Source organism: Vombatus ursinus, unplaced genomic scaffold, assembly GCF_900497805.2.
Source record: "Vombatus ursinus unplaced genomic scaffold, bare-nosed wombat genome assembly UNPS02014818.1, whole genome shotgun sequence".
NCBI classification, from domain to species: domain Eukaryota; kingdom Metazoa; phylum Chordata; class Mammalia; order Diprotodontia; family Vombatidae; genus Vombatus; species Vombatus ursinus.
Window position 1 is genome coordinate 9,773,707 of NW_020954596.1, and position 14,237 is coordinate 9,787,943.

Sequence of the window (14,237 nt, forward strand, 5' to 3'; positions counted from 1 at the left end):
TCTAGATTACTTTACGATGTCACATAAAATCTTAGATCTGAACTTATGTTTCAGTGTAGAGAATTTTATAATTGGTTAAAAGTTACCTCTTTTTTATGTGTTGAAAATCATAGATAAGTAAGTGTCTATTTATTTACTTTACTTATTTGCCCTTAGAAACAGTGTACAAGTTCTGGCAGGTTCTACTCTGCTGGAAAGGTTTCCTATTGGAAGACTTTTCTTCAAGAAAAACATCCCAGCTCCTTCTACCAATCCTCATATGGCAAGAACGCAAGATTCTTCATTATTCTGGTTGCCCTCTTTTGGAGGCTCCCTGACTTATTACTGTCCTTACTAAAATATGAATTTGAAATAAGAGGCCCTAGTCAAGAGCCAAAGAGTATATGTTTTATTAAATTTGTTCTATTTGACTCTAGGAGCAATGGGTAGAAATTACAAAGGATGTCAGGAAAACATTGGAACGTTTAGAGTTATTCAGACATGTACTGGGTTGCCTTCAGAGGCTCCCAGAGTGTTCCTTCTCATTGGAGGTTTTCAAGCAGTGTCTGGATGACCATTTATTTGGCTTTGTTAATAATGGGAATTTCTATTTTTTTTTAATATGGGTTAGCCTATATGACCACTGAAGTACTTCCACTTTTAAAATTCTGTGATTCTTTTATTCTGTTTAGCCTCCATTACCACACGTGTAATAGCCACATATGTGAAGGCTAGGATTGTTAGAAATAATTTTTCTTGTTGTTGAAGATACATGCCACTGAAGTCATATTGGATATTTGTAGACCTTTGTATTCTCATTTATCATCTTTTTTTGTTTCCCTTAGGAGGAGGTGGCAAACGACATGGTCGAAGTAAGAAATGGAAGGAGATGTTAAAGTTACCCCATATCAGCCATTGTAATGAACTCAGATATACCATTGGTGAGCTAATAATGCACTTTGTATGTTTAAAGCTTATTATGTTGCCAGTTGTTTGAATAGACCTTGTTAGCTGTTACTGCATAAGGTTTTCAATGCATTTTTTTCCTTGGGTATCAGATTCACATGCGTAAGACAAATTCTCCTTATCTTTCCATATCTCTTCTCAATGAAAAATATTGTAGGTTTCTCAACCTGCAGTTAGAAAGTGTGCTAGTTGACTTAAAAAAAGAAACTCCAAAAATATTTTCAGTATTTTCACATTTTTATCCCTTAATGAATTTGTCAGCAATGTTCTGCAGTGCTTCAGTTCCACTTTGCTTGAAGAACATGAATGCTTTTTGAATCAGCAATTTAGGACTATTTTATAAGGATGACTTTATAAAATTGGTTACATTTCTTGTTTACAGATTTAAAGCCTTTTTAAAATTAAGTAATGAATGCTTGCTGCATAAATGGAGTACGAAAGCAAAATGTAAATGTCTTCACTAGAAAGCTGCTTAACCTGAAAAAAAATTAATAGTATAGCATGTTCTTACCTACTTTGAATGGCAATATTAAGAATATAATCACCCAAATAAACTTTAAAAAAAATTTGGTAGCCATAAGCCAAACAGGAATCATTCCTGTCACCCCCATCCCTTAACTTTCTGTTTTATTAATAACTAAATGTAAGTTCTAAAAATAGTGCTTTGTATATGTTTTTATCTTGTTGAAGAGACAGTGGTTTGGTGTAAAAAGCCCCGGATTTGGAGGCAGAAGACATTGGTTCAGTCCTGGCTCTGCCACTTGTATCTCTTAACCACTCTGTTTCTGTGCCTTTTCTCCAAGGTGAAAATATGGGACTAAGTGACCTGCAAGTTTACTTCCAGTTCTGAATCTATGGTTGTAATGAGTAGCTTTATTTTTGGAAATTATGTATCTATAAAGTATAAAGTTCTTTGAAATCTCTTTTGCTTAAAAATTGGTGAACACTGGAAGTTATTTTGCTATACTTTTGATATTATCATCCTGGACAAAATATATTGAAGTAAGTGCAGCATTGGCATATATTATGGTTACAAATCAGTGAGAGTTGTGGATCAAAAAATCTATCACAGGGACTTTTGATCATATAGCTTAAATAATGACAGTATTAATGTGCAAATTTAAACAAACACTAGGCTAATACATTCTTTAGCATTTGTAAAGAATTTGAAGGAAGGTTCCTTTATCTCCTTTCTTTTAAACTAGTCATAGTAATCATTGCCCTTCTTGTTCCCAAGGCATTTTATTTATTATGAAAGTGCAACTAAACCTAGAACCATGAACACATAAACAAGCATGGTCATGTACTGGGCAATATTTAATATGGTAAAGTGTATTAAGAAAAAGATGAAGTAACTAACAGTTGTGGATCAAACTAAGTTCCTAATGTTCAAGGAAAAACTTTAACGGATAGGAAATTAAAATCTTTTCTTAAAATGACGAGTGTTAGTATTACAAGTGAATCAGGCAGGTCTGTATGCCAAAAATAGTTTCATCAAACCCATTATCTTGTGGAAGTGGAATGTGCCTCTGTGAATAATGCACATTTAAAAAACCCAGGGTGGACCCAGGGCTCCTTGGTCCTGTTGATTGAATGATGTACATGAGTATGCTCTTGGCTGTGAAACTAGCTGGTTGGAGCTAACATTTTCTACCATTTTTAAAATTAAACCACACCAACTCATGTTTCTAATATTTAAAAGTTATCTAATAATACAAAAATGATCCAATTATCTTTGGAGTGAAAACATGTGCATTTTATAACTCTAACCTTAAAAAGATGCTAGGGTTTTATGTGGGGATAGGGGGGAGAAGGCAATGCAAAAGGCATTGTTTGGCTAACCAAATGTCAACCTTTAGTTTGTTAGTATTAATAATATGTGCCATAAAACCATATTTAACAGCTGGTTGATTGTGACTAGTGAAGATTAAAATTTTGTAGCTTGGACTCTACTTCTATTAGAATTCATATGTTGGTTTCCAAAGAAACGTGATTTCAGTGATCAATTTAGCTGTATCATATCTACTGTTACTGGTACTGGAAGTTAATAAGATGTGAAATACCATATTTAGCTCTGGTCTTTTCATCAGACAAATTTGAAAGCCTTCAATTTCATTGAATGAACATTTTTTCCCTTGAAGGGTTATGCTCGGTTTTGTTGGATAGGAAATTCTTAGTTGTAATTCCAGCTCCTTTGCCTTCCATAATATTATGTTCCATGCCCTCTGATCCTTTAATGTTGAAGCTGCCAAATCCTGTGTAATCCTAATTGTGGCTCTCCGATATTTGAATTATCTTTTTTTTTTTTTTTGCTGTAATACTGTAATATTTTCTCTTTGACCTGGAAGTTCTGGAATTTGGCTATAATGTTCCTGGGAGTTTTCATTTTGAGATTTCTTTCCAGAGGTAATTGATGGATTCTTATGTCCATTTTACCCTCTGCTTCTAGGATATCAAGGCAATTTTCTTTGATACTTTCTTGAAGTATGATGTCCAAATCCTTTTTTTAATCATGGCTTTCAGGTAGTCTAATAATTCTTAAATTATTTCTCTTTGATCTGTTCTCCAGGTCAGTTGTTCTTCCAATGAGATAATTCACATTTTCTTTTTTTTTCATTCTTTTGACTTTGTTTGATTGATTTTTAATGTCTCATGGAGTGACTAGCTTCCACTTGTCCAATTCTATTTTTAAGGAGTTATTTTCACCAGTTAGTTTCTTTTTAAACTTCCTTCTCCATTGTACAATTTTACTTTTTAGAGAGTTGTTTTTTTTCCAGTAAATTTTTTCCCTCTTTTTCCATTTTTTTGTGCTTCCTTTATCAAGCTGTTGACTTTTTTCATGATTCTCTTGCATCACAATCATTTCTTTTCCAAGTTTTTCTTGTATCTCTCTTATTTGATTTTTAAACTGCTTTCTGAGCTCTTCTAGGAGTTCTTTTTGGGCTTGAGACCAATTCACATTTTTCTTTGAGGTTTTGTGTATTAACATCTTAACATTGTTATGCTCTCCTGAGTTTGTGTCTTGGTTTTTCCTGTCACTTAATAACTTTTATGGTCAGGTTATTTTTTTGGTTTTTGCTTATCTTTTCCAACCTATTTTGTTACTTTTAAAGCTGAACTCTGCTCCTGGGATGGAAGGGGTACTGTCTCAAGCTTCTCGTGACTGGGGCTGTGGGCCCTGGCTGTTTGTCTGGGGCTGCTTTGGGGCCCCTTGTGTTGTGTTGGGGCAGTGGAAAGTCTGGTGACTCACTTGGTGCTGCTCTGAGGTGGGGGTGAGCGCTGTGGTGAGGGAAGTGGGGGATGTGGGAGGTGGCTGATGCTGCCGAGAGCAGCGGGTATCTGGCAACTCATTGCCCTGAGGCCTGGGGCAGGGGTGGGGTTTGAGAGGAGTAGTGTTAACATTTACTGTTAGCTTGGTGCTATACTTAGGCGTGTGGGAGGGGCCTGGTGCTGGTGGCTGGTTGTTCACCTGGTGCTGCACTGAGGTACATAGGGGCCCCTCGTGCTGTGCTGGAGTTCTCCTGGTGCTGTGATGAGGCACCTGGGGAGGGGGGGAGGTTCTACACTGAAGTCCATGGGGTGGTTCTGCACAGGAGCTGCTTGCCTACTACTGCAGTGGGGCTCTGGAGTCTTAGTCACTGACCTCTCTCTGGCTTGCAGAGGCAACGCCTTCCCTGGCAGCGCTGCTCTTTTACCTGAGTGAGACAGACCTTTCCTGACAACCTTTCAAGTTGTCTTGGGTTAGAAAGTTGTTTCACCCTGTCTTTTTTGTTTGTTCTGCCACTCCAGAATTCATTTTGGGGTGCCATTTTATAGTTGTTTGGAGGTGCATGTGGGAGGGTTCAGGAAATTTCCTGCTTACTCTACCGTCTTTGCTTCTGGAAATCTGGGAAATACTGTATTGCACAAATACTTTATATATATATATATATATATGTGTGTGTGTGTGTATATATATATATGTGTGTGTGTCTATATATATATATAGACACACACATATGTTAACATAGCAAATGGTAACATAAAAGCATCTCCATGTCACGTTTTGTATTTATTAGGAGTTGAGTATTTTCCTGATTCTCCCTTCAGTTCCCTTTTCCCTATTGAACTGGAAGATTTCTATTATTCCTTTATGTTCCTAGAGTGCTTTCTCTGGATTGCTCTTTTACCATGCTTTACTCTTCCTTGTATTATATTTACATGTATCAGTGTCATATCTTTGCAGTAGTCTATGTTGTTTTTTCATTTTTGTATCCCCTCCCCATTCCCTAGCATAATGAGTTGCACATAGAAGGCGAGTAATTGATGTTTGTAGTTTGTTGAATTAAGTGGAATGGTTAGTGTGTAGTTTTGATCTCCTAATATCAGCATTACAGTAGTGACTACTATTTGTACTTTCTTTAATCTCTCCAATCCTTTTATAAATTCATAGAATTATAAATTTGCATTTATTTGGAGCATAGAATCATTTTGGTGTGTACTTCCAGTTCATTTGCTAATCATTTAGAAAAATAAAGTAATCAATATTGGCTCTTTGAGCATCTATCCATTTGATTTAATCCATGCAGATGGAAAGGATGTTCTAAACAGATGTCACAGTGAATAAAACTGAACAGCCGTTCCTAGTTATAGTTGGTTTATTTGCCCTCTTTTTATGAAAGGAAAATTATATCTATTTGAAGTAATGTAGTAGAGAGGATATTTGATCTTTCTTTTTTCTATCTTTTGGAGCTTCCTTCTTAGTTTTGTATAAAACTTTATTTGAAAGTATTACTCTTAAGTAGATTCCCTTTGCTTTTATTTTGGAAAATTATAAATGGCAGTTTCCTAGTTCATTCACCTATTAGTAGTTTGAAACAAGGAAGTTATCCTGATAACCTTAAGCTTTTTAGCTATTGACTTACAGTGGAAATATATTAGCAATAATATTTTCCCTATATTACCCTATAGATTAGTTGGTTAGATGTTGAACCTGACATATTTTTCTTCTGGTTGTATGTTTTGATCTTCTTGGTCACTAAAGTAAGATTCTGTGATCTGACTTTTTTTTGTGCTGTTTGCTCATGATCCCAGCCGATTACTTGAGTTTTAAACTCTTTGTTAAGGTAGGGGGTCTGCTTCCAGTGTGGAAAATGTACTGTCCAAAGCTACAGGGGTTTTGTGCAGCTGTTTTCAGAGATAATTCTAGGGACCTGTAAATTTTCAGTTCTTCCCAGGTGGTATGATCAAAGGCGAGGTGTTTACTCCTTTTCTGGCCTGGGCTCTGCTCTATGAGTGACCACAAACACTCTTTTCTGCCTTGGAACCATGAGGAGGATTCCCTCTCTACCACCACTACAAGCTCCACCATGCCAGCACTCCTTCTTGCCCCAGAACTACCACCCAAACTGCGACCCAGATCCAAGCATGGGCAAAGCAAGAGAATCCTGCCTCAGCACCAGCAAAGAGATCCCTGCAATGCCTTTCTGATCAGCCATTCAATTCCCCCTCCATCTGTGGGCCGAGAGCTCCGGAAGCAGCTGCCCCAGGGCTGCGCCAGGACAGGGGCCTGACTGACCGAGCTTCTCTCTCACCATGGTCAGACTGACCTTCTAAGTTGTCTTTGGTGTTTGTGGGTTGAGAAGTCTGTAAACTGCCACAGCTCCCTTTGATTCAATCCCCTGAGGCCTGCTCCAGGTTCACTGAGGCCCAGTCTTTCCCTGTGCAGCCCGTGCTGAGCTGTACTCCTCTCCCAACTTGGTGCAATAGACCTTTTCAATCAACCATCCAGGTTGTCTTGGGCTGGAAATTTGTTTCACTTTGTCTTCTTATGAGTTCTGCTGCTCTAGAATTTGTTTAAAGCCATTTTTACAGGTATTTGAAGGGGTTTGGGGGAGAGCTCAAGCAAGTCACTGCTTTGACTCTGCCATCTTGGCTCCGCTGTGAACCTGACATATTTTTGTTGGACATTCTTAATCCTTCAGACCCCTCATTCTTAATAGTAAATATATGTGTATACATATACTCTTATTTAACTTACAGACCTTGCCTTAAAAGTTTTATGTAAATTGTATCTTTGTATATCAACAATATTTTAAATGTATTGAAGAGAATTTTGTTTTAAAGGAATCCAATGAGGTCATATAGTGTCCCAAAAATCTTAGTGCAGCTTAAGCTTATAAAATCTTGTTGTTTTTATTGAAGTGTCTTAAAGTTTAAACTGTACTAAGACCTTTGAGACACTCTCTATAAATAATCACCAGTTATTTGAATCACATAATCACAAAGTTCAAAGGAACTTCAGTCATCTAGTCTAAGTATTCCTAAACAAAAATACCTTTTTATAACCCTTCTGACAACTTATCCATCTAGCCTTTTCCGTAACGTTCCCGATGATGGGTAATTCGCTGCTTCCTTTGACAATCCATCCTACTGCTAGCTCTGACTGTAAGGAAAGTTTTCACTATGTGAAGATGAGATTTGTCTTTTATTGCTTGGGTCATGGGCCTTACTCCTGTCTGCCCTCTGGAGCCTTGTAGCGATTTTACATCTCTTCCGAAGGTGCTGCTCATTGTAGAGAGGATAATAGAAAGGCAGAAGGTGGATGTGAAGAGGCTGTAATCAATAAGCTATTCCAAAGGGGAATGAGAGTCAAAGATATCATCAAAAGACTGTATAACAGGAAAAAGAAGACGGGCTTGTCACATGGTGAAAGTAGTGTCTAACAGTTGGATAGCTAGAATATTCCACTAGCTTCCCTCACCATGATGGAAGAAAGTGAAGAAGGCCTCTAACAGTTTGGTTGGACTTATTCTGGGAACCTTTTGAAAAGATAGGGATGAGACTCTCACAAGTTAGGCAGGCACAGATGACTTTACACTTGGGAGAGAACTTCCAATTGATTAAGATTACAGGTCCATTTGAATGTGATATAAAATATTGGTCTAAACTGGAGGTGGGGAACCTGTGTCTTCAAGGCCACAAGTGACTTCGAGGCCACAGGTTCCCCACCCCTGGACTCCAAACGAAGTTTCTGCCAAATTTCTTTCCAGATCTTTTCAAGGTAACTTATGTATCTTTTCTGGTTTATCAAACGGTGAATTACTGAATACGGTTGTTCCCAGTTCATCCTTGCCTGGGTTGTTCTTTTGATCCATTAAAAAAATGTTTTTAAACTAGTAACCAAGTTTTTATGATGATTGCTTTGTGATATTATATGAGGGCTGGAATTACTCTTACTTTATTCCTTCTTTCTTATTTCCCTCAATATTCTAGGACTTTTGTTACTACAAATGAATTTCTTTATTATTTTGTCTAACTCTGAAAAGTATCCCCTTGGTAGGTTGATTGGTAGCACTAAATTTATAAATTTCAGTAGTTTTATCATTTTAATTAAACACATTTCCCTGGATTATGCCTTACTTGCTGTTAGTAATCAGCCACTGAACAAAGCTTTCACTGTGGTTACATTTATCAAGAAGTAAATCTTATGTGATCCTCACATACATGACTTTATTTGGGGAGAGAAGAGAGAATTTAGGGGCAGAATTTTTTCTACAGATGCAAAACTATGTGTGTCTGTGTTTTACATTAAGAAAGAGCATAATATTCTTTGTCTTTGAGTGAATTGTTTACTTGTAAAGGTGTAGTCTCCTATGGAAAATCCTTTGGCAAATACTGCTTCTTTATCATGTTTTCATCAAAGATACCATGAAAATGAGAAAGTGGGCATTTTGGTTAGTAGTGATTATTCTCTTGGTTACCTTTTTGGGGAAATATCACTACCCATAATTTGTTCCATTTTTTGTTATCTTCCCCTCCCTGAGATACATTATTTTAGAAAAAAAACCTGACCCTTACTGCTTTCATGATTGTCATCTCTAGTATGAATTGCCTTGGTATTATACAGTTTCCTTGACACATACTTTTCAAGTCTACCCAGCCTTCTCAACTTTGTCTTCTGAAGTTCTATCATACTTCCTTATAGGGTACATGAGAGTCTAAGGTATTAGGATCTAATTCTCACCATTCTTTTACTATGATGAAAATAAAATACCATAATAGTGCAGACAAATTTGCTCCATTTTCCATCTGTTTGTCCTCCTGCCCACATCATTTCTGAACGTTCTCAGGATGACATGACTTATTTAAATCTCATGTCATGCTTTCTGTAAACTTGTTTTTACTTCCATTATTTTTTACTATTTTATGAAGTGATACTGCTCATAATCTTTTACCATCCTCTATTGTCGTGGTTTTTTTTTTCTTTTTTAAATGGGTTTTTTATTCTGAACTGGCTTCCATGCATCTGGGAAAGGAGAATAAGTCTTTGCTGGTAAAGGAAGTTTCTGGAATGTTTTTGTCTTTCCATTATTATAGTTACTTCTAAAATTCAGTATCTGTGGGAAATGGTGAAAACCAAAATTAATCTTTACTTTTTTTCCCTTAATTTTTGTCAATGATGGCCCGTTTGAATAGTTCAAGTTGAAACTGTTGTACTTGATTATAGTTCTAGCTTTTCCCTATTCCTTCTAATTTGATAATGACATTTGACCTTAAATTTGTGGATGGTCTGATTGTATAAATAGTTGATTCTGGTATGACTCCCATGTAATCTTTCCTGCCTTTTCAGATGTAGTATATTTTTTTATGATGATGTATTCTTTTGGTATTTTGTCTAGTACCTTCCAGCTGGATGGAAGTGTTGATACTGTTTTGATGTGAGGCTTCTGATTTAAATTCTACAAGGCACTGGACTCTTTCATTCAGACCTGAATCATGTTTTCCAGAACACTTTTTATCATCTTTTCTCTGTACCTGCCTTTGCTTTAAAGTCATCAAGCATCAAAATGTATGTCTATCTGATTCAGAGGATCAGTTATGCATAGAATTTCTTTAATTCATCTTTTGTAATAATTGTTGACATGAGCTACAGTTGGTCTTTTCATTCATTTTCATCACGTGCTTTACGATAAAAGACGATCAAGCATCCCAATAGATATGTTCAGACAGAGTAGCACAATGAATTGACCCTGTATCCAGTGGTATGTCATAGTTGGGACATTCTTGGTTGTAGTTCTTGTTCTTTTGCCCTCCAAAATATATTCCAAGCCCTCTGATCCTTTAATATAGAAACTGCTAAATCTTGTGTTATCTTGACTGTGGCTCCACAATATTTGAATTGTTTCTTTTTGGCTGCTTGCAATATTTTCTCCTTGACCTGGGAGCTCTGGAATTTGACTATTATATTCTTGGGAGTTTTCATTTTGGGATATCTTTCAGGAAATGGATGGTGGATTCCTTTAGTTTTTATTTTACCCTCTGGTTCTAGAAAATCAGGAAAGTTTTCCTTGATAATTTCTTGAAAGATGATGTTTAGGCTCTTTTTTTCATCATGGCTTTCAGATAGTCCAATAATTTTTAAATTATCTCTTCTGGATCTGTTTTCCAGGTTAGTTGTTTTTCCAATGAGATATTTCACATTGTCTTCTATTTTTTCATTTTTTTGACCATAAGCACTCTTTTCTACCCTGACCAGGGTCCTTGCTTGCCTGTGGCAACAAGCTCTGGTGTGCTAGTGCTCTTCTTTGTCCTGGGACTGAGACCCAGGATCCAAGTTTGGACAATGTAACAGAGTACTGCCCCTGGCGCCAGCAAAGGGACCCTGATAATCTCCATCTGACCACTTGTCTGGCCCCCTTAATACCTATAGGCTGAGAGGTCTGGAAACCGCCAGTGCCACCACTGATTCCATTGCCCCCACGACCTGCTCCTGGTATGCTGGAGCCCCTTCTGTGCTGGTGTGGCCTGGGCTGGATTTAACTTCCCTCTCACCTTGGTGCAACAGAACTTTCCTGCCAACCTTCTAAGTTGTCTTGGGCTGGAAAATTGTTTCACTCTGTCCTTTTGTGGGTTCTGCCGCTATAGAATTTGTTTTGAGGCATTATTTAAAGGTATTTGGAGGGTTTAGGGGAGAACTCAGGTGAGTCCCTGCCTTTTTTCTGCCATCTTGGCTTCACTTCTTTAATGGAGTGAGTTTAGAGAAAACAGAAGAGGACTCAGTGTAGTCTCAGGGGATATCCCAAATGAAGGGGTAGAAGAAAGACTGAATCTCTAGAGATTCAGGACCAATCAGACAGGTAGAACTGAGAAAACTTTTACTGGAGCAAAAAGGAGGGAGTATGTAGGATAGAGAAGGTACTCAATAATGTAAAGTACTTGGGAAAGATCAAGGAGGAGAAAGAATTAAGGAGCTTGTTGGATTTATTAATTAAAAGATCATGAACTTGGAGGGGACAATTTCAATAGAGTGGTAAAGTTGGAAACCACATTGCAAGGGGTTGGGAAATAAGCAGAGGTGAAGTAGAGGCATCAAATATAGATTCTTTCTAGAAGTTGAGCAGTAAAGGCAAGACCAGTAGCCAAGGGGGTAGGCTTCAAAGATGGATGACAGTGACTTGTTGAACTAGAGTTAAGACTGAGAAGAGAGGAAAACAGAGACCAGAAAGAGATGAGGAACTGGTCAAATAGCAAAGAACTGAGAAATTTCTGGTCATGGGAGGTATTAAGTCCAAGCTCATGAGGAGGGGAGCAGTGGAAGAAAATAAAGGGCAGGAGATGGTGATTAGAGAAGAAATTTTAGAACGTGCAATTTAAGACGGAAGGAGGGTGATAGTGTAGATAATTTAACTTTGCCTTTTTGCTTTCATTTGGAGGAGTACTTCTTTGTTTCTAAAGTCCCTTTCAGCTCTGAATCCTGCAGTCCTAAATGGATAAGAACACTTATGTGGGTTTTTTTTTTTCTTTTTTGAGGCAATCTCACCCAGCTTAGAAGTATAGTCTTGGACTGATCTTAACAGAAGCTCCGACTTCCATTTCCATGGCAATTTTGCCCCTCCTCCCATTCCTAGAAGGATCATTGTATTAATGCTATAGTTAGTATAGTGCAGAAATTTGAACTCAAACAAATTCACCAGTTTCAGCCTCCTTAATATTAGGGACTGTATGCATGTGCCAGGCACCACATATTTTTGTCATTTGTTGCCCCCGACATCAAGCAGCTCTATTGATAGACTTTTTTTTTCTTTTACACAGCTAATTACATTTATGTAGGGGTAGCCTTCTTGGATGATTCATTTATTGAGGCATAACTTTTAGTAAAATTTCATTTGAGGATGTTCTGGAGTAGATCTGGTCTTTCTTAGACTTCAGTAAAAAAACAAAAAGTATCAATCAGTCAAAAAGCATTTATTTAGTACTTAGGTGTCAGTCATGGTAACAAGCACTGGGGATGCAAAGAAAGAGAAAACAACAGTCCCCACTCACAATGAACTCACAATGTAATGGAAGAGATATTATGTGAACAACTAGGTATATGCAAGGAGCATGCTGAGTAGGTGGGAGGTCTTCTCAGAGGAGAAGATACTAGCATCTCACAGGGGACTAGGACAGGCTTTCTGAAAAAGGCGAATTTGAACTGAGATTTGAAGAAAGCTAGGCGTTCTAAAGGGCAGCTGGGTGGCGAAGTGGATAGAACACCAGGCCTGGAGTCAGGAAGAGCCAGGGTAAATCACTCAACTCTGTTTGCCTCAGTTTCTTCAAATGTAAAATCAACTGGAGAAGAAAATGGCAAATCGATTTAGTATCTTTAACAAGAAAAACTCCAAATGGGGTCATGAAAAGCCTGACTCGACTGAAATGACTAAACAACAACAAAAAGGGACTCTAAAAGACAAAGATGAGGAAGAAGAACATTGAGGCTTCTAGGCATGAGGGATCACCATTTCTAAGACATGGAGATAGAAGACAGAGTGTTAGATAGAAACCTCAAGTAGATAAGTTTAAACTGGATTGTGGAGAGAGCGTGGAAGGAAACAAAGTATGAGAAAACTGGAAAAATAGGAAGGGGTCAGGTTATGAAGAGCTTATATTGCATTAACAAAAGTCTTAATAGATAATAGGAGTTTATTGAGTAAGGGGGTGACATGGTCAGACATCTACTTGAGGAAAATCACTTTGGTAGCTGTTAGGGAGAAATTTGAGGCAAGGAGACCAATGTAAGTTGAGGTGAGGGCCTGAACTAGGGTGATAGCCATGTACCATATCAGCAGCTGTGTTTGTTGCTTTTTGTGTAATACTTTTTCACTTTCTTTAGTGCCCAGGAGATTCACATAAAAAAAAAAACTTCACAACTTAAATGACCACTTTTGTTCCGGGTGTGACTCTACTTTAAAAATGTAGCTCGTGGAATTCCCGTACTCCACTTATTGACAGATTTATTTTAGGTGACTTATGCAGTAGTGGAAGAACTACTAGTGGATGTCATTTAAACAGCAATTGTAACAGAAATAATGATGTTAAAAATGATTTTGTTTCCCTCCTAATTTCTGCTAAGTAACTTTTCATATCACTTGAACTTTGATTTTCCACTTGATGATGCAGTGGACTTTTTTTTTTCTTTTACTGTGGAAGAAAGCAAAGTTTGAGTTCTTGTAATGAAGAGCAAATTAATTACTAATCACTTGCAGTAAGGCATTTCTTTGGGTTAACATTTTGTAAGCACAATTTTGAAGACATGTACTTCTGTTTTGTGTATTTGTGTGTTTATTTAAAATTGGAAACTCTCCCTATTAGACTGACTTATCTGATTGCTAAAATTAAATTCATACATTAATCACTTTAAGCATTTGTTTTTTTAATTCTTCTTGAGCCAGAACAGAAATTAACATTCATACATTCTCAAACAGATTATTTTTGGGGATTAGTGAGTATAAAAATATTAACCAGTTACATAGGATACATAAGATATGTAAATATAATACAATTACTAAGTAGATATAGGAGTATATTATTTTCTCATTTCACATAGGTAAACAGGAAAGTATAAATCATATGCAGAGAGACTGAGTTGGAAGACAAGAGAAACTCAGTTCTGCTTTGTTACTTCTAGCTCAGTCATTTGTCATGATTTGGATTATTCAGTTGTAAGGGAACAGAGGTATATACAGTACATTTTCTCTGATGAGTATAGTGTTTGAGGTACCATGACATAGTGTATAGAGTTCTGGACTTGAATTCAGGAAGACCTGTTCAAATTCCACCTCTGACACCAACTGGTTGACAGTAATCAAGTTGCTTGATTTCTTTGAAATGAAATAGTACCTGCTCAAATTCCACCTCTGACACCAACTGGTTGACAGTAATCAAGTTGCTTGATTTCTTTGAAATGAAATAGTACGTATAACAAGTGTTGCCAATTTGAAAACATTAAATAAATGCTAGAAGTTACTTTATTGAACAAACTTTTTTTTTTA

The 14,237-nt window shown here is 37.1% G+C and overlaps 1 protein-coding gene across 2 annotated transcripts in view; it reads left to right on the plus strand.

The window, feature by feature from the left end:
- The window catches only part of GRK4 (G protein-coupled receptor kinase 4), a 134,051-nt gene that overhangs the window by 30,310 nt on the left and 89,504 nt on the right, over nucleotides 1–14,237 (plus strand). For both annotated transcript variants that reach the window (XM_027836183.1, XM_027836184.1), the window contains exon 2: nucleotides 825–920. In XM_027836183.1, the coding sequence (XP_027691984.1) occupies nucleotides 825–920 (96 nt within the window). The remainder of the gene's footprint in view (nucleotides 1–824; nucleotides 921–14,237) is intronic.